The sequence below is a fragment of the Sinohyriopsis cumingii genome, chromosome 4 (genome assembly GCF_028554795.1).
Source record: "Sinohyriopsis cumingii isolate HCF-2022 chromosome 4, ASM2855479v2, whole genome shotgun sequence".
NCBI lineage: Eukaryota > Metazoa > Mollusca > Bivalvia > Unionida > Unionidae > Sinohyriopsis > Sinohyriopsis cumingii.
This window is the reverse complement of record NC_142964.1, coordinates 83,537,531-83,559,250: the sequence shown is the minus strand read 5'-3', so window position 1 is coordinate 83,559,250 and position 21,720 is coordinate 83,537,531. Positions and strand designations below refer to the sequence as shown.

Below are 21,720 nucleotides of genomic sequence, written 5' to 3'. Positions count from 1 at the left end.
TCATGCAGGTATCGGAATGCTGGCAAAGTCCGGTCAATGGCTTTCACGAAGTTCTTCATCAAACCTAGTTTGATGTGAAGGGGTGGTAGCAAGATTTTCTGAGCCTCAACCAGAGCTGGGTGTTGGATATTCTTCTCTCCAATGGCTACATTCTGCCTGTGAGTCCATTCCTTCCTCATGTAGTGCATTTCCCTTGCTCGGCTATCCCACTCGCATAAGAAACACATGTATTTTGTATATCCTTGCTGCAGTCCCATTAAAAGGGCAACTACCTTCAAATCACCACAGAGGTGCCAGCTGTACTTGTTATACTCAATGGAATTCAGTAGCTGCCTTAAGTTATCGTATGTCTCTTTCATGTGGACAGCATACGCTACTGGAATAGATGGAAGAATGTTTCCATTGTGCAAAAGCACAGCCTTGAGACTCAGTTTCGAAGAGTCCACAAATAGTCTCCATTCTTGTGGGTCATGAGTGATTTTTAAAGCATTCATGAGGCCCTCAATATCGGAACAGAATATCAGATTACTTTCCTTTCTGAAGAAAGGCTCCAATTGCTGGTGGCGCTTTCGATATGCAGTAATTGTGACATCTTCTTCTAGAAGATTCCATTGTTGGAGTCTTGATCCTAGCAATTCTGCCTTGTTCTTTGATAAGTCCAAATCACGAATCAGGTCATTTAGTTCTTCCTGTGTTATTCTGTGTGGGGTTGATGATGCACCACAGTGAAAATCTGGATCACTGCATGCTGATGGACCAGGAGAAGAACAGGTCGACTCACCTTTGTCTTCGTCAGATGAATCAAGAGAATATTCTGCTGGAGGTTCTGGAATAGGAAGTCCCTCACCATGTGGAACTGGTCTCAATGCAGACGGAATGTTTGGGTAGACTATTCTCGACTTCTTTCGCTTCGTTATTCCGCCGGAAAGAGGAGGAACCAAGCAGAAGTAACAGTCATTTAGGTGGTTGCTTGGCTCTCTCCACACCATTGGGACTGCAAACGGCATTGATGACCTTTTGCAATTCAACCACTGTGAAAGCTGTGTTGTACATGTAGCACAGCATATATGCGGAGCCCAAGGCTTGTCTTGGTCACCAACCTTGCATCCGAAGTAAAGATGATATGCCTTCTTCACTTGAGAATTGATACTTTTCTTCTGGTTGGCAAATGTCACTTCCCCACAAATATAGCAAAAATTGTCCGCGGTATTAACACACTTTCGAGGCATTACTGTTCTTTATTGTACGTAAATGGATAAAATAATAAGTTTTATGTAACAGTAGCTTGAACTGTCTCGCACAACGTCTAAAATATTTTAAATGCTGAACCTATCTGATTGGGCTTTATATAGTACACTGCTTACGTCAGCTTCAGCAGCCGCCTGGCATTAGTATAATAGGCCTACACATGTATAGTACACTGCTGACGTCAACTTACTTCAGCAGCCGCATGGCATTAGTATTGCATTGCATCAGAAAATGATGCAATCAACTGTGGATGATGTGAGCATGATGGTATTATGCAATGTTACATCATTATTCCGGATGTTGCTGCAGTCCTACTGGAGAAATTTACACAGTGAAACATAGAAAATGAGGTAGATGAATATCTTCAAAACGAGAGCCAATACAAATTTTTCACGGTTATATTCGTGTTCGGCACACCAAAATACTACAGATTAGGGCCTTTTCAAGTCAGTAATGATTTCACTGTTGACCAGTGCAATCGACCCATATTCTAGTATCTACATTTACCACAAAAGTATGCCGATTAACGGTTTCTTGTCAAGGATGATAGGCTATTAATATTTTTGGTGATGTTGGTAATATGGGGACGTCTTTTTATATCCTGGGACAGTTTCAAACCAAGATAATTGATCTCTTTCTTTTTTAAGAGTACAATTTCCTAACACATAGGTGGCATGATGTGTTATGAATGCACACACACCGCATAGCGATGTTTTGGCCGTGACCCACATACCCAAGGCTATGACCCATTCATCAAGGTTTTTAGGTCATTTTTGAATAACAAAATGATTGGTGTGGCGTCGGTTTTCCATACAGCAGAATATCATAAAATTAACAATGGACTTGTGATTCCAATGTAAGCGGAAAAGCATATATATATATATATATATATATATATATATATATATATATATATATATATATATATATATATATATATATATATATATATATATATATATATATATATATATATATATATATCCTAAAACAGTATGGAACCAAGTACAGTGCCCGGTGGTACACGGGAATCAACCGTCACCATCGGCTAAATCTTGCTTCGTAAGCAAATTCTGTAAACCTGTTATTGGTGACCCTGATTCAGAAGCGAATTCGTGTTTGAAGTTGAACCAAAGGGAAAAACTATCGGAGTGGCTTTTTTAGGTCAAACCACGTTTGTGGTCAAAAGCGCCTCACACACAAGTGAAGGGAGTGACGTTGAAGCCGATTGTACCTTTACTAGAATCTAAGGGCTCATCAAACATTGCATGTACATATATCTTTAGTAGCACTAATCCATTAACGGCGTCCTGCAAATGAGAAATTAGGAGTTTAATAAGCAAATTAAAAAGCTGAGTTATGAGAAGCATAATATGTTATCTTCATAATTTACCCATTACATTACAACTCACGCTAAAACCACAATTCCAGTTTGAAAACATGATAAATGTGAAAGGGATACTGACGAATACATAAACAGCCTGTCAGAAATGATTCAACAATCTTTCTGTCAGTCACTATAGCATGTCAAAGTGAACCAATGTTAACAGTATGATCCGATATCGCGTAATTAATTAGAAACGTACAAATTTAGCTAATTATGGGTCCATATCAAACTGAAAATGGCACTGGTTTAAGTTTCAGTATTTAAATCTCTCTCAATGCTCACCATCGACATCACGTTATTTAGGTGGAAGGAATATTCACGAGTGTTTCTTTCAGGGCACAAATGTGCATGTTGTAAAATAAGCATTAGAAAACTTGAACGCCTCATCAGAGCCAACAATTACCACACTGCTGTATGTACGACCTAATATGAAATCCTTCGACAAAGAGCCCATCAGGAATACAAGTCAGACCAAGTCGGAGACTAATAAAACTGGTTGGGTTTGCCAAATCCTGTACTAACATCGTGCTCCGGGTACTTCAAAATAAATGAAAGAGACAGCAATATTTGTGCATCAGTTAAACTGATGTATACCTAAGCAGCAAAGCGAACAGCTTGACATTACGTTTTAAAATAAGTTGTTCTATCATGGCTGATAGAAACTGCACCTGTCCGTGTTATTGCCCTTCTGTCAGTTCATTGAGCCTTAGGCACCACAGATTAATATTGATCTTTCGAACTCAGTTGATTAGATCATGTGTATTAATGAAATAATAATATGAAGTTTCTCTCGTCAGAATGTACTTGTATGAAATAATGTTTGTTCAGGTCTAGCTTCCCAGAGGAAATCTGAAAGCATATAAGGTGTCCGCCATAAACATGTCTGATAAACAAAAGGCATATCAGTGAAATTTTAATGGATTCCTTGTGATGCTATAGAAAAACCTCTCTCAGTAATGTTGTCTATTTTTGTAATTTTCTAAAATTCGCCTACTAGCACGTATAGTTTCCGTTGATCTACGCCATGAAAGTTTCTTATGCGAAAATTCTGATCTACACTTTAGTATTACAAGGAAAATTCTGAATAAAACCCATGACCCATAGTTGCACCAACTGTTAAAGTATGAGTAGTGAATGCCATGCCAATTCTCATAGAAGTTTAAAAATTCGAGGATCAGTCTCGAGCAGTAATTGTACTACAAGTGACTTTAGCCATATAATGAGTATTTGAGGTACGAGGACTAGACTACATGCATTACAAATTGGAAAATAGCAGAAATGTGCCAAATCTGCGTCTTCTTCTTACAAAATAGCCGATGAATAAACCAACATGTATGTTGGATAACGACAGTAGTCTCGCTTAACCATAGTCTAACGAGCATCGCCGAAAATCTAATAAAATCATAAGCTGTTTTGAAAGCTTAGTCATTTTTACTACAACTCTAAGCTATATAATTGCATTTTTTTCTTTGGAATGACCACAAAACGTCTTCACAGGTAATCAAGATACTGCAAAATCTTACAAATCCAGTCTGTGGAACTTACTCAGAAAACGTCACTTCCATTTAGGCATTATGGGATTGCAGAATACATGCAAAATATACATACCTCAGAAAATGAAGAGCTTGATATTACTATGCACCTCCGAAACTAACGATTTGACAAGTGCTACATTTAGCGTGGACAATTTTTCGCTCACAATATTCAAGCCAGCGTACTTTTTATTCAGATTGCAATCAAGGCATAAATTTAAATGGCCTTGGCAAGCTATCACAACAAACATAGTAAACGGACCAAGTATTTGGAACTATTCTGTTAGACTCTTACTATGCCCACGTGTCCGCCAAGGTGATCCGGCATAGAGATAATATCCAACACTTGACAGTAAATCTCAAGAAACCAGAGCTGATTACTTAGCGAAACACCGTATAGTGCTTTATAAGAAAAAAAATCGTACTCTTTTTAACTAATGCATGATACCATATCCTTTGTAAATAATAGGGATGCTTGCTTGTATTCTCTGTGAAAAATATTACCCTATGCTATGGTCTTATATATAATGTCTGGAAGAAGAATGTGCGTGTTGCTCAAGTAATCAGGCCCACATTAAACATTGAAAATCATGCAGGAGGTATCGAAGAGGCTTAAAAATCCTTAACTTGAGGAGAATACAATCGTTTGTCTCGGGCGGTGTCAGAGTCAAATATAGTAACTTTCAATGTGGTTTTCCACTTGAAAGGAATACTTTACATAACATGGACGCATGGATTTGTTTCTCTTCGTCATTGCCATGATGATCATATTTCACCAAAAAAATCTTCTATCACCCATAAACCACTGATTTATAGCTTAATCAGAACGTCCCCAAAATTCGTATCATTCAAGCAAATCAAAGAAACAGACACGAATAATCAATGATATAATCATAAATTGGTATTGACATTATATCCATTAGCAAATCACCTAATTATTTCTAAATCATTAGTTATTGATCGTATATATATATTTAAGATAATACACTTGTTTCGTCGTGAAATATTCACTCTTAAACATCATCTCTTGATTCCATACCCTAGTATCGTCTTGCAGTCTCTTTGTATGGTCGTCTGCACTTCTCTTTGAGCGGTATGGCACATGTGCATGTCTGAGAACATAGTGATCCTCTAGAGACCTAAGCTGTAATAGATAAATAAATAAATAAATAAATAAATAAATAAATAAATAAATAAATAAATGAGAAGAAGAAGAACAGTTTTTGAAATATTAAGCATGACTGGACTTTATTCCGGGAGTATTAATTCAGTGGCTGAAACCGTCTATGAAAAATAAATTAGAAGACAGTATCAATATACGGAGGTTGAGAAAGATTCAAAATGGAATGTCATCATACATGCAACGAATAAGATATTTTTCTAATTATACTTGTAAAGCATCAGATCCCCGTATCTTTCCTTTAAAATATAACCCAACTAAAAATAATTAATAGTAGAAGCGTTTACTGAAAACAAATATGATGTTCCATTAACTCAAAATCTGATTTTGACTATTGGAAGGCATAACAAAGTCATCCATCGTCTGCCTATAAAAATATAGTTTTTAAGCGCCCTTTATGACTACATATTCAATAATTTCTGAAACATGTGTTCAACATTATTTATCATTTATATAGGTCCTATGAATAGACATTTAAAAATATATCGTATTTTCCCTCTTATAATTTCGTTATCGATTCCTAAAACATATTCAGTATTAATAATTGCAAACCAAATAGATGAGAAAATTATTTTCCTTTTTGTTGTCTTTATTTTTGAAAATGACAATGATATTGCCTATTGTACTTCTGGTAGATTAAGGATAAACACGATTCACAGTTCTGTTTCGAGCATATTGATTTTTTTCTCGAAATTATCAGTAATAGCATATGATTCATAGCTTCACGGAAGTCGACAAAAAACGTTATGTCTAATCTACGTTTTTATTTGAGATTTATGCAAGTTGCAAGTTGTGAAACATATTCTTGTAGAAGAAATTAATTAATTGTTTAATGTTGTCTCCTGTATACAGCTGTATTTTGACCTACTGAGAGAAATTGATACCAAAACATTTCAAAATTTGAACAATTTCACTAAAAAATAAAGATTTTTAAGTCAAATTTAATAAGTCGATTGACTCTGCGAAAATTCTGATCACGTCTTCTCCAACAAAGGTCAGTATTATACAAGCAATGACAACATTCAATCAAGAAAATTTATGTCAATATGATTATTGCGGATTTAATTACACCGAGAAAAAAAAAAGGTTGTTAAAATACAGTGATTGATAGAATTTAGTTTAAAAAAGACAGTCTTAAATCTCTAATCAAGAATACATGAACTTTTTCTAATTTCCAGCACCAACAGCAAACAAAACGAACATATATTAAAAGCCTATACAGAGTTCTATAAAAAAAATAATAGTAAATGCGCTGTAAGCACCAACGTCAGAGAGCCTTCTAAAGAGAAATGTAAGTGTTAAAAAGAACTAAATACAGACGGTATAAAATCGTACACATAATGTAATTAATAAACGTATCAACAGAACGTGAGAGTAATACCCGGCAAGAATCATATTTGTTAAGCAATGAAATCATGAGTAGGACATGAATTCTGAGTTAAGCATTGATATCTAATGTACGAAAATACCATCAACAGTTCCAGCTTTACCACTGTGTCGCTAGGAAACGTTGTTCAACTTTCATGACATGTAGATTTACACTGTGTTAGCTAAGAAAAACAAACACACTAAATACCAGAAATAGAAGCAAATGTGAGGATCTAATCTGAGATGGCAAGACTCTTCAAGATTACGGTCATCTTCACTTCATATATATATATATATATATATATATATATATATATATATATATATATATATATATATATATATATATATATATATATATATATATATATATATATATATATATATATATATATATATATATATATATATAATCTAACATTCCAGGGGATCAATTTGCCGATCTCAATTGTTCTAAAATAGTCACCGAAGGTGTAGTTTAGAGACCACGTTCTTTTAAATAAAAACTCAAAAAATCAAACATCTTAGAACGTTTCGCTGAAATAGCAGAGCATGACATTAATTGTTTGCCATGATCAGTTGTATACATGTCACTTTCGAGGGAAAGAGAAGAATTTAAAAATAAAAAATAATAATAATAATAATAATAATAATAATAATAATCTTTGCTTTACGAGGATAACACATTTGGTCATGAAAAACCCATCTGCCATGTGTGGTACTCTATTTTGAAACAAGTTAAATTAAATTAAGTTAATAAACATATTATTTCTGGACACAGCTATAAATATAAATATATATATATATATATATATATATATATATATATATATATATATATATATATATATATATATATATATATATATATATATATATATATATATATATATATATATATATATATATATATATATATATACATACATACATACATACATACATACATACATACATACATACATACATACATATATATATATATATATATATATATATATATATATATATATATATATATATATATATATATATATATATATATATATATATATATATATATATATATATATATATATATATATATATATATATATAATCTGGGGTTCGTTGTAAGTTATTGGTCGGAGATTACATTCAGCATTTGGTGATCTAAGTTCAGTATAAAAAATAGATGTTGAATCTAGAAAATGATCGCTTAAAGGCTTATTTGTCATAATACCTTAAAAATAATAAATACGTTTTTTTTATTCGTTGCATTTGTAGACGTGAAAACAAAATAGCCGAAGAAGTCACAATAGGAAGTTTCAGAATTAATCGGGCTGCCTTTTTCTGGAGAGAGTATTGTTACGACTCCATGGTCTTAAACCAAGTAACAGAAAAGAGCGAAAGCCAGCAAGTTTAGTAAAATTCAAGAAATAATCTTTTCCCCAAGAATACAAAAGTGAAAAGTTTTAAAAACAACTTACAGTATTGTGAATTCAATCCCAAATAGTACTAAAATATCTAACACAAGTCCAAAATTATAGAGTATTTCGAAAGAATTCCACTCTTAAATGTATTGATGCGCCAATGATATTAATCCGCTGATGTGCTAACAGGCATGATGTATGACAATGATATGATCAAGAATGTCCTTGAGTGAATTCACAATAATCCCAAAATTGTGGTTTAGTTCAAATAGGATCCATGAACAGTTTGTAGTTCCAATGAATTATTTAAATAAATAAACCCTCTCAAATTATAACTGAAAACAACTAAAAGACTGATTTCACTAGACAGATGCTAAAATAGGAATAATGATTATGTTGATCACTACCGTTATATAAAAACCTGAGACACAATAAGAGGACCAGGATGAGGATCGAAAGTTTATTTTCAGAACATTGTTGCAAACAAGGTAATTAATTTACTTTAACTTTAGTAAAGAATATGACAAATATCACGTCAACCAGGAATTTCCAAGGGGAACTCAGATCCAAGTTAATGTTTGCAAAAAAATGGACAATAGTCAGGTAGGCCCAAACTCCTACTCTCAATTATGGACAAAAGTCAATTACACAATAACACATTGTAATTGGATGGGGTCTGTTAGTGAGATATGAAGTGAACCAAGTAGTTGAATCTGAAGAAAACTTCTCGCATATAGCTTATTTTTAATGAACAGCAAATGTTCAGCCAGACTGAGTTCTTTTTAAAAATCATTGAAGATTGCGTCAGTGAGTTAGCGTGATTCGATCGCTAGTAGAACTGGTCTATAAGTTTCGTCAATGCAGTCTGACATGAAAGCTTTTGTCGGAAACCTGATTGTGATTTATGATGGACTTAGTACTTGCTAAAATATCGAAAAGATGCTTGCTGAAAGGATTTTCACTAATTTTTTGAAAGTACAGATATAACAGATATGTGTCGATCATCATTCATGCCCTTTTCTAAGTACCTTGGTGCGCACTTCATTCATCTACCTCTGTGTGTGTGTGTGTGTGTGTGTGTGCGCGCGCGCGTGCGTGCGTGCGTGTGTGTGTGTGTTACTGTTAGCTTGGTAACTTTAGGCATTTCAACTTTTATCTACAATGCCGAATTCGTTCTTAATTGTTTTTTTTGTTTTGTTTTTTTAAATCACGTAGAGTTTATAGGGAATTGTATCACCTTTATCGAAAACATCTTTATATCTTTTATTTTTCACGAAAAAAATTTGATTGTAATGGGCCTAATATAAAATGCAAGTTTTTGTTTAAGAGGTTCAAGTATGTCAGGTATATGTTTATAAGTTAGTTAGAATTTATCTGTTTTCTTCTGTATGTAAAGTGTATCATATCACAGGTAGAAAACAACAGCAAGACAAGAGGTACTGCTATCAAATTAGTCTAGGTTAGGACAAACAATATGTTTATAGTGAAGCGATAAAAGTCCTACATATCTATATATAAGAAAGGCACCAAAATTGGTCTGACTTATTCTAGTCCATCACCAGATATTTTGGACACTGTTTAAATGTGATTCTGATTTGCTGATTTCAATAGATGCGAAGCAATCATTTGCTGGTACTAATATACAAGACATTCCGGAAAGTAAGCTTGCGGTGTGCAGCATCCATGTTGGCTGAACTCTTTTCTGTGGAAATTTCAACAAATTATTGTCTGCACGTAAGAGTCTTTGTACTGGTGCGCACCACTTTCTTTAGCGTCATAGTGACGTTCATGTAACACATGGAACAAATCGTGATGAGGCTTTCGGTCACGTGTCATCTGTTACGGGTAACCTTTGTTAAACTATTGGGCCACAAACAGCTCTATTATCAATGAAATGCCAGAACGAAAATGTTAAAATTGATTATTTTGTCCAATTCCACCTGTAGATCTTGGCAAAGAGGACGATGATAAAAGATTAGAAACCAGAGTTGGTCCTTTGGATTATACGCCAGAAATTAAATTGATTTTGTAGACAAAATAGTTATATGTCCATGTAAGACTGACATAAATGAAAATGAAAAAAGCAACAAAGTCAGCATCGTTTAATGATGGTCCATGATTTTGCATACTGATAAACAGTAGCATAATAGGTCGCAAAACTAATATTGGCTTTGAAACATTCCAGCAAAAATGTCAATGCTTGTTGCTTGCCAGAATTTAAACATTTTTTTTTTTTGCCAATCTATAATTTCTTGTTAAAATTTCCTAGGCATTTGATATACTCACTGGTTGCTTCATTCAATTGTTTCTAGGCAATTTATACAATTCCTATATATGACTGGCATTGTACAAAAAGTCTTACCTATATTTGCACATCGTATACAATATAAGATGCAAAACAGTTGAGTCAATTGGCAAACACTTTGGAAAAGTCGGTCGGTCAAACTAATTACAAGGTTAACTTTATCTCATGCAACATCTTTTGGACAACAACAACAAAAGAATGTTGGCAAAATTCTTACTAAACACAGATAAAATCATATTCATTTTTTTCTCGTTTAATTCAAAAGGTTCGAAAAGGTTAATGATAAAAAAGGGTTACTCATGAAATATGAGATACTCTGTCGCATCCCGTTTAATAAAAAGAAAAAAGATGGTCTAATTAAGTACCTCTACACCATTTTACTATTTTATATGGACAGATAGTAAAATGGTGTAGAGGTACTTAAATAGAGACATTCACAGATACGTTTTTTACGTTTATAAACATCTATGATGGTTACGTTTTCAACGAACCGTGAAATCTTCACCATACATTAGAGGAAAACACAACAACATATGTCATATAAATTGTCGGGGGACTCCAAACTAACTTGCTTCATCATAAGCATCATTACATTCACACAGTATGGAAACTGGAGATACCTGCAATTAAATGGACCAACTCAGACAGAGTCTCAATTAAAACTACATTTAATTTCTTTCTTTTTTTAAATGAATTGATAAATAAAATGTTTGCTACAACGGCTACCTTAAAAAAACGTATTCATGACATGTCTTTAAAAGATCTTTCTCCAGGTTATATCTCTTACATAACTGAACTAAGATCATTAGTTAATGGGCGTCATCTTCGATCAACAAATAACACCGAATTCCAGATTCCATGGTCGAAAACCGTAGAGACCATAAATAGTGTTCCTGCTACTACTGGTACCACTACTACTACTGTTGCTGCTTTTATACTAATTTAATAAATCAGTTGTTATATCTTAAATTATGCACTAAATAAGTAACTGCAAATGGCACGTTGTATTAATTGTTTATTCCTAATTTTCCCTCAGCAAGAAACAATCATGTCATGTTTAGCTTGTTCGAGTCAAACGATGGGAATAGCAAATAATAGATCTAGTTTTAGGGTTTGTATGGTATTTCCGGTAATTCAGATTTTACCTATTGTCATCAAAAAATTACACAATGAAGCTGGCTAAAAATGCTAACACCCTTTAAAATTAAGTACAGTATTTTCAAACTTCTATATCTGCTAAAGTGAATTCAAAACTGTGCTCGTTATACTCATAATATTGGAATCAAACGTATCAACAATTTAAAGATTCGACATAAAGACTACAAAATAAGAGATATCTATTTCTTCTTAAGTATATTTCACTAAAAGGATAATTGAAAATGGTCCATCTTTCCAGACAGTCTCCATTCGACTGTGCATTATGCACTATTTAAGCATTGGTGTATCGACTCGATAACATAAACACGACAACCCACAAATATATTATGTTCACTTTCAGCTGGTGAATACATGTGGCTAGATTTTGTCATTAAAAGAATGAAAAAAAAAACTTGACTTCGTTTGACACTTTTTCGGCACGTTTCAACTTATATTTTGAGAAGAATTCTGGCTCATTTGGTTACGGATTCTGACTACTATTTCGAAAAATATTCTGATTTATATTTTGAGACAGATTCTAACTCATATTTCGCGACAGCTTCGAACTCATATTTCAAGACGGATTCGAACTCATATTTCGAGAAGGATTCTGACATATTTCAAGAAGGTTCCTGCTTTGAAATAAGCTCAAAACTGTAAATAAATGTAAGGTAAAAACTGACTTTAAAATACGAAGTAAAAAAAGCATAACTTTTTTTTTTTAAAGCGGTTAAAGAAGTGTCAATAAATATAAATTGTAATATAACAACAAATCAAAACAAATTTGATTAGGTTCATCTTCTTCACCGAACAATTACCATGCGTTATTTCTAGATAATTTAAATGTATTGTCACTCTTTGGAAAAGCTGCAGACATTATAATTAAAACTGGACTCGTATATCTTAATTGATATATAATTAAGAGTCGACTCGTGTATCCAAACGGTCATATAAATAAAATTCGACTCTTATATCCAAATTGTCATGTAAATAAAATTCGACTCTTATATCCAAATTGTCATGTAAATAAAATTCGACTCTTATATCCAAATTGTCATGTAAATAAGATTCGACTCTTATATCCAAATTGTCATGTAAATAAAATTCGACTCTTATATCCAAATTGTCATGTAAATAAAATTCGACTCTTATATCCAAATTGTCATGTAAATAAGATTCGACTAATACATTCAAGTGGTCTATAAAAAATATTCGACTTATATCTAAATAGTCATATAAACAAGATTTGATCCATTTATTCAAATGTTCATATAAATTAAAATTGGACTCGTGTACCCATATGGCCATAAAATTAATAATCGACTCATATATCCTAATGGCCATATAAATAAGATTGGACTCTTGTATCCAAATAACCATATAAACAAGATTGGACTCTTTTATCCAAACGGTCATATGAACAAGATTGCACTCTCGTATCCAAATGGCCATATGAACAAGACTGGGCTCTTTTTATCCAAACGGCCATATGAACAAGATTGCACTCTTGTATCCAAATGGCCATATGAACAAGATTGGACTCTTTTATCCAAATGGCCATATAAACAAGATTGGACTCTTGTATCCAAATGGTCATATGAACAAGATTGGGCTATTGTATCCAAATGGCCATATACACAAGACTGGACTCTTGTATCCAAATGGCCATATAAACAAGACTGGACTATTGTGTCCAAATGGCCATATAAACAAGATTGGACTCTTTTATCCAAATGGCCATATAAACAAGATTGGACTCTTGTGTTCAAATGGCCATATTAACAAGATTGGACTCTTTTATCCAAACGACCATATGAACAAGATTGCACTCTTTTATCCAAATGGCCATATAAACAAGATGGGACTCTTTTATCCAAATGGCCATATAAACGAAATGGACTCTTGTGTCGAAATGGCTATATAAACAAGATTGGACTCTTTTATCCAAATGGCCATATAAACAAGATTGGACTCGTATCCAAATGGCCATATAAACGAAATGGACTCTTGTGTCCAAATGGCCATATAAACAAGATTGGACTCTTGTGTCCAAATGGCCATATAGACAAGATTGGACTCTTGTATCAAAATGGCCATATAAACAAGATTGGACTCTTGTGTCCAAATGGCCATATAAACAAGATTGGACTCTTGTATCAAAATGGCCATATAAACGAGATTGGACACTTGTATCCAAATGGCCATATAAACAAGATTGAACTCTTTTATCCAAATGGCCATATAAACAATACTGGATTATTGTATCCAAATGGCCATATGAACAAGATTGGACTCTTTTATCCAAATGGCCATATAAACAAGATGGGACTCTTTTATCCAAATGGCCATATAAACGAAATGGACTCTTGTGTCGAAATGGCTATATAAACAAGATTGGACTCTTTTATCCAAATGGCCATATAAACAGGATTGGACTCGTATCCAAATGGCCATATAAACGAAATGGACTCTTGTGTCCAAATGGCCATATAAACAAGATTGGACTCTTGTATCAAAATGGCCATATAAACGAGATTGGACACTTGTATCCAAATGGCCATATAAACAAGATTGAACTCTTTTATCCAAATGGCCATATAAACAATACTGGATTCTTGTATCCAAATGGCCATATAAACAAGATTGGACTCATGTGTCCAAACGGCCATATAAACAAGATTGGACTCTTGTATCCAAATGGCCATATAAACAAGATAGGACACTTGTATCCAAATGGCCATATAAACAAGATTTGACTCTTTTATCCAAATGTCCACATAAACAAGATTGGACTCTTGTGTCCAAATGGCCATATAAACAAGATTGGACTCTTTTATCCAAACGGCCATATGAACAAGATTGCACTCTTGTATCCAAATGGCCATATGAACAAGATTGGACTCTTTTATCCAAATGGCCATATAAACAAGATGGGACTCTTTTATCCAAATGGCCATATAAACGAAATGGACTCTTTCATCCAAATGGCCATATAAACAAGATTGGACTCTTGTATCCAAATGGCCATATAAACAAGATTGGACTCTTGTATCCAAATGGTCATATGAACAAGATTGGGCTATTGTATCCAAATGGCCATGTAAACAAGACTGGACTCTTGTATCCAAATGGCCATATAAACAAGATTGGACTCTTTTATCCAAATGGCCATATAAACAAGATTGGACTCTTGTGTCCAAATGGCCATATAAACAAGATTGGACTCTTTTATCCAAACGGTCGTATGAACAAGATTGCACTCTCGTATCCAAATGGCCATATGAACAAGACTGGACTCTTTTATCCAAATGGCCATATAAACAAGATGGGACTCTTTTATCCAAATGGCCATAAAAACGAAATGGACTCTTGTGTCGAAATGGCTATATAAACAAGATTGGACTCTTTTATCCAAATGGCCATATAAACAAGATTGGACTCTTGTATCCAAATGGCCATATAAACGAAATGGACTCTTGTGTCCAAATGGCCATATAGACAAGATTGGACTCTTGTATCCAAATGACCATATAAACAAGATTGGGTTCTTGTATCAAAATGGCCATATAAACAAGATTGGACTCTTGTGTCCAAATGGCCATATAAACAAGATTGGACTCTTGTATCAAAATGGCCATATAAACGAGATTGGACACTTGCATCCAAATGGCCATATAAACAAGATTGAACTCTTTTATCCAAATGGCCATATAAACAATATTGGATTCTTGTATCCAAATGGCCATATAAACAAGATTGGACTCATGTGTCCAAATGGCCATATAAACAAGATGGGACTCTTTTATCCAAATGGCCATATAAACGAAATGGACTCTTGTGTCCAAATGGCCATATAAACGAGATTGGACACTTGTATCCAAATGGCCATATAAACAAGATTGGACTCTTGCATTCAAAATCAAAGATGATGTTTATATACTGCACAAAAATTTTTTGAAAACTTCAGAGGGGGTGGGGGTAGGGGCGGGTAACAAACTATGTGTACACACGATATAATGACAGAGCATAGGGTAGGGCTGTCTTTTCTGATAATGCGTGGAAGTTTTCTTTATTCCAGCAGACACGATTCTATCTATATGTAATAAATGCAATGATCGTGTTCGTGACTGTGATACAGACTTTTCCTCGAATTCAAAGGCAGTGTCATCGTATCGTGATTTCGCTGTACTGTATGACCTCTTCAACAATATGACCAGATCACTTCTATCGTTAGTTTCCACTGATAAGTAAAATACCCTTTTAGTACTTATATGCGTTTGATTATTCATTGATCTCACGTTTATCGCACACCCAAAATCTACCAACATTATTTAAATTTATTTTTCTGTATTCTTCTTACTTGCTTATTGTAATTTCTGTGAAGTCATATTTTGCTCCACGATGCTTGACTACATTTTTCTAATAATGAAACATAATTCTTGATTCGATTTTTTTAATATAAAAGATACGATTAGTGTCATAAGATAATCAAGAAAAAACTGAATTTTTAAGGCTAAAACAAAGAATTATAAAAACTCTTGTAAAGATTGATTTCAGGAAATAAATTTTTACCTACATTGTGACCATAATTTACGCAGATAAATACAGAATACATAATTTCCTTGTACTTGTCACAGAGAACCCTTTCCTTCACATTCAGTACAAGAACATGGTACCGTTTAGCTAAATGAGTTCCGTACAGTCATTCAGCCAACAAAGTCGTTACGCGATACAAATATATTGACATTGTTTATGAGGTTGCCTACCGCATCTCATTTCCAGAACAGCTATTTGACATGTGAGCAAAATGTCCGGCTAATTATTTGTTGAAAAGACCAACTCCAGTTTCACGTGTTAATCGCCAATCTGGATCGTCATATTCTAGACTGCGTACGCTTCGATAACTTCTAGCGCTTCCGGGCACCAAATGTCGCTTTAATATCGAAATTAGTAGTATCTCTTTATAGCTGTCATCAATACATGTAGATGTAGCGATGTAATTAGCAGTTATTGCGACCGGTGGTGAACTTCCGGGATATTCTATGTTAGGGCGGATCGATCGTTTACAGGTGTGCAAGCCTATATGTAACAAATACACTGTATTACCGATTAATGTGTCTCTGAGGGATAAATATAAATCCTGAAGCTTCACATATTAAATGGGGATGAAGAAATAAGTATAAGTAATTTGTATATGTGGCAAAGACAGGATTTACACTTTTTCTTCTTTCTGCCATGCTTAATAAATTAAATACTATAGTGGCTAGTTTTTTCAACAAGAATTGCAACAACACATGCCTTTTTCGTTTTGAAATGCTTAATGTTTTGTTCCAATATGGCTAACAAGCAAAGGACAAGAGCCACGTGTACGCTATCAAAGAACAATGTTAATATGTATTGACAGCAACATCTTTAAAAACATATTTATACCAAAACATACTTTGGAAAAAAATTTGCATGCCTCACTATATGCTGGCTTTTTTGTTTTACCTTGTTTTCATCCGCAAATTTAAAATTTCTTTGTTGATCCAACTTCTACAATTTCTTACATAAAGCGTGGTGGGTATTTTTCTGAAAAGCGTGCAATCTTTGCCTTTACTTTCGCTATTGGAAATCAGCTTCATATAATACAAGAAAAAACGGGAAATTGAAAAACGTGTGTCAGTTTTATGGACTTTTTCCATGTAAGACCTATGAGTGGTGAAAGAGAGATTTAACTTCGAGAAATTATTACAGGGATATCAACAACTAAATCTAAATTTAAGTCTGAATAAATAAATAAATAAATAAATAAATAAATAAATTTGTCATCTGAAACTGAATAAGGCCAAAACCAACAATTACCACCTGCTGAGTATTGGTCTGTAACTAAATAAGACGGTAAGACAGTACGATGTCAATTAAAACACTGATATTGAACCTGAACGAAGTTTGCTTGTATTTAATGTAATTACCGCATCCTGTCGAAGTGATTACATTTGTTTGGCATTCTGATTATGATGTAGCAGGGTTATACATATGAATCACGGTACTAATGATATTATATAGAAAAATGGGAACCAGTCTAAAAGTGGGTGAACACAAAATAGAGAAATTGAAAACACGCGTTTGAGCTATATGATCTAACCCTGCTATCTGTCACCGATTGTCTATCAACAATTATTTCTTACAATCGTTCGGGATCAGGGTCGGATCAGGTGAAATGTTTGGGGTTTATTTTCTCCAAAATTTCAAAAGAGCTATGACTATCCTTGAATGGGCACCAAAGCAAAACTATGTTTCAAAGTGTGCATAATACCCGATAAACCTGCGCAAGATTAAAACAATGGTCAAATTTCAGTTGACAAGTGACTCTGTGTGTGTGTGTGTGTGTGTGTGTACGTTTTTTAACCTGGGAGGTTCGGAAATCCCTGACCCCACACCCACCCCATTCCTGCCTTGGGTCTTTATTTCTTATAAGATCCTGATCAAACTTGGTATGCACTCTTGCACATTCATCATATGACGTGAACAGCGTTACATTTGGTTAGCTGTAAGATATTTACCTCACCATGATAATCTCATCTCTCAGATAAGTTATATTTTAAAACTGGTAAATAAGCTGACATAAAAATAAGTTGTTGCCCATAATCTAATAATGCACAGCTGGTACAAAATAGTTCATTTGGGAACTTATTGACCGCTATGCAATCATTTCATTGCCATCCCATAAGTTTCTTTCCCCGAACAGAGTGTAAAATCAGACTCAGTAGATCAACTATATATGTTGACAGACCGCTCAGGTGGTCTAACTGGGTAGAGCGTCCGCCTCGGATGCGGGAGGTCGCGGATTCGAACCACGTCTGCGTCATACCAAAGAGTTATAAAAATGATACTAGCCGGAGAGGTCAGTGTTAGTACTGATCGGTCTGGTGTCAGTACAATGGGACTGGGTGGGACATCATGTACGATAGAACGCGAAATTACGGGGTGGGGGAGCAAAGGGAGACAACATATGAAATTTTCAAAGATATCAACTTACAAATATACTGCCTGACACTGCCTAATAAAACTTGCCTTTTGCAGAGACCGTTGGAAAGTAATATATATATATATATATATATATATATATATATATATATATATATATATATATATATATATATATATATATATATATATATATATATATATATATATATATATATAGATATATATATAGATATATATATAGATATATATATAGATATATATATAGATATATATATATATATATATATATATATATATATATATATATATATATATATATATATATATATATATATATATATATATATATATATATATATATATATATATATATATATACTGTAACTGGCACATACTGTTCAAATTAGCTAATTAGCTAATTAACATAACGACGCATCAGATCAGAAGACAAATGCGATCATAGAAGTTACTTAAGCTACAGCGCAGCGATAAGAACGTCATTATGAACACTTAAATGGGTACAGACAAATATCGGGATATTGCAAATGATTTCAAAAGAACCACTCTTCTTACGCGATCGTTTGAATACTTAAAAACCAATATTTATCCTCGACAAAATTATAAATGTAACTGTGAAGATTAGAGGAAGATCTAGCAGCAGTCGAAATAAATTTTCGTATCCAGTATTCAACTCCACTGCTTTTATCTTTCTTTAATTTATAGCTATATTCTTTTTAATTTTCCTCCTATACTCTGCAGCAAAGAATGATTAAACAAAAAATAGTTTAATGTAAAAATGCTTTCAAGCTTTATTTATTTCCTTAGAAACGATGAAATATAAAAGAATATGTCGGGATAAGATAAAATAAAGGACAATAAAGGATGACAGATATATATATATATATATATATATATATATATATATATATATATATATATATATATATATATATATATATATATATATATATATATATATATATATATATATATATATATATATATATATATATATATATATATATATATAACAATTGTGCATGACAAGTTATCTCAATTTAAATTAATCTTCTTCACATAATAAGTAGGTGTTTTAGGATGGTAATACATTCGATTAGTTTGGCAAATGGTGTAATGAAGAATTATCATCTCACCTGTCTGAGTATCTCATAACCGTGATCTGTAGCCACACGTTTAGCGACTTCAAGGCCCCCTGGTATCTCCAACGCCCATTCATTTGTAAAGTGGTTATCCGCTGACAAATATAACAAGTGCTGCAGACATAGTATGACGATTAGATTCAGTATCCTTACGAACATAGCAGAAATTCAACACAAGTCCGTCGTTGATTAGAGAATCAGAATTTTTGTACGTTTTGCCAAAACATCAAATTTCAACTTCTGATGCAAACCTTCCAATCCGTGAGCTGTTGATCAGAAAATAGATAAGCCAGAGGTTCAAAATGACTGTCCAAGTGGTTTCTGCTGTCTTGGGATAAGATTAGATCCAAAAGGCCACACATATACGTGGGAAGGGCAGAGACTTTCTGCAGATGGCTTGAACCTTATCACAATCACTCCTTGTTGTCAATTTACTTTTCTTGCCTCTTTGTACCGAATACACCGATATAAGGAATGGCATCCATGTCACCTAATTGCCAATATTACCTTGCCAGTATCACCATCCTAACTTGTTTAAACAGTATCGATATTGTATTACCTAATATTAGTGCTCTAAGGAAAAATTATGATAAAAATCGAAGCTATTAGAACACTTTGTAAAACAAATACGTACAAATATTATCAATCCACAAAACCTGGATATAGATACTTAGAAGAATTCCGTCTTCACTTCTAGAGCCATTATAAAAAATCTGAAACTAAGTGTTTCACCCCGAATTAACAATCATGAATTGTGTATGAGACATTTTCTCTTGCCCTCTGAAGGTATATACTAGCAAGCCAAGTGTTTGTTCGTGCCATAATAACGCCGAGAGAATTCACAATATATCAAAGGTCATGTTTAAACCGTCTCCATCAATTGTCAATTTGAATTCGTACACCTATTAGGATCGAGTTGGGACGATTGCTAGCAAGAGAAAAACTGGTGCGGCTCTATTACACGCTCATCGGCAGAAAATCGCTGAAATTAATCTCCGTACGGCATGTATGTAATAGGCCTATTAGCAGACAATGCATGAACTAGCTATGTCCCTTAGCTCTGAATACGTGCATAGAACAAGGATGAAATGACAAGTTTTAGCGTGGGTTCCAGCTATCTGTCATCAACGGTAGGTTGTGAATGCCATATCAGGCCTGACCGTTATGATCATCATTCAACCATCTTCATCAAGCAGCAAACAAGTTATGGCTTTGAATGCAGGGTGTGACTGGGAAGGACCTCTGGCCAATTATATAACATGGTTATTAATATTTTCAAATTTAAACTTGTGCATACAGATTCTAGACCGTATGGAATGTGCGAATCAGATTAATATTATTCTAAAGTAAAAGGGAAAGAAGAACAGTACAAAATGTATTTGTGATAAGTAATTATATTTATTTTACATACTCACTATATTGAACCGCAAACGTTTCAAACATTTTGACGTCATAATGCATCTTGCTAATCGTCATGTAATTTTATAAGAGATTTTTGAAGTTCATTTAAAGTAATGTTAATTATATCGTTAGGAATGGCAACCATATTTTATCACACCTTTAAAAGAAAAAAGTAACATCTATGACATGGTGCCAATTTTCAGTATCTTTTGGTTCCTCAAGAAAAATATTTTTTTTACATCCTAAGCTTCAAAATGTCCTTTATTTCTTTTGCAATCGAGTATCTTTATTACTGTAGTAAAATTTGACTTAGACAGAAATTAGATAAGGGGTGGCTTAATTTTGCAATGCTTAACAGTTTTTATGTAAGAATGCTGCATAAGAACGTAAGTTTCGATTGGCGAAATTATCGATAATTCCATTCTATCCAACGGAAAGTACTCTACTGACAATGTATTCCAAAATATATCCATGTATATCTTAGAAATAGCCAATTCACCAGACTAACCAAGAACCTAACCTTAATCTTGCAAAAATATCGTGAAGATATGAAAACTTGTTAGCAACCATTTACTTACCGTAGGTTTATTGACACATAGCCTTAAACTGAATTAAAAA

General features: G+C 33.5%; 1 protein-coding gene across 1 annotated transcript in view; it reads right to left on the bottom strand.

Moving 5' to 3' along the window:
- LOC149801563 (neuroendocrine convertase 1-like) overlaps positions 1–20,295 on the bottom strand; it is a 69,829-nt gene extending 49,534 nt beyond the window's left edge. The window contains exons 1-2 of the mRNA XM_089955785.1: positions 19,696–20,295; positions 5,207–5,311 (exon numbers count right to left, since the gene is read on the bottom strand). Coding sequence (XP_089811911.1) covers positions 5,207–5,311; positions 19,696–19,860 — 270 coding nt within the window. The 5' untranslated portion in view covers positions 19,861–20,295. The remainder of the gene's footprint in view (positions 1–5,206; positions 5,312–19,695) is intronic.
- Between the last annotated feature and the right edge of the window lie 1,425 nt (positions 20,296–21,720).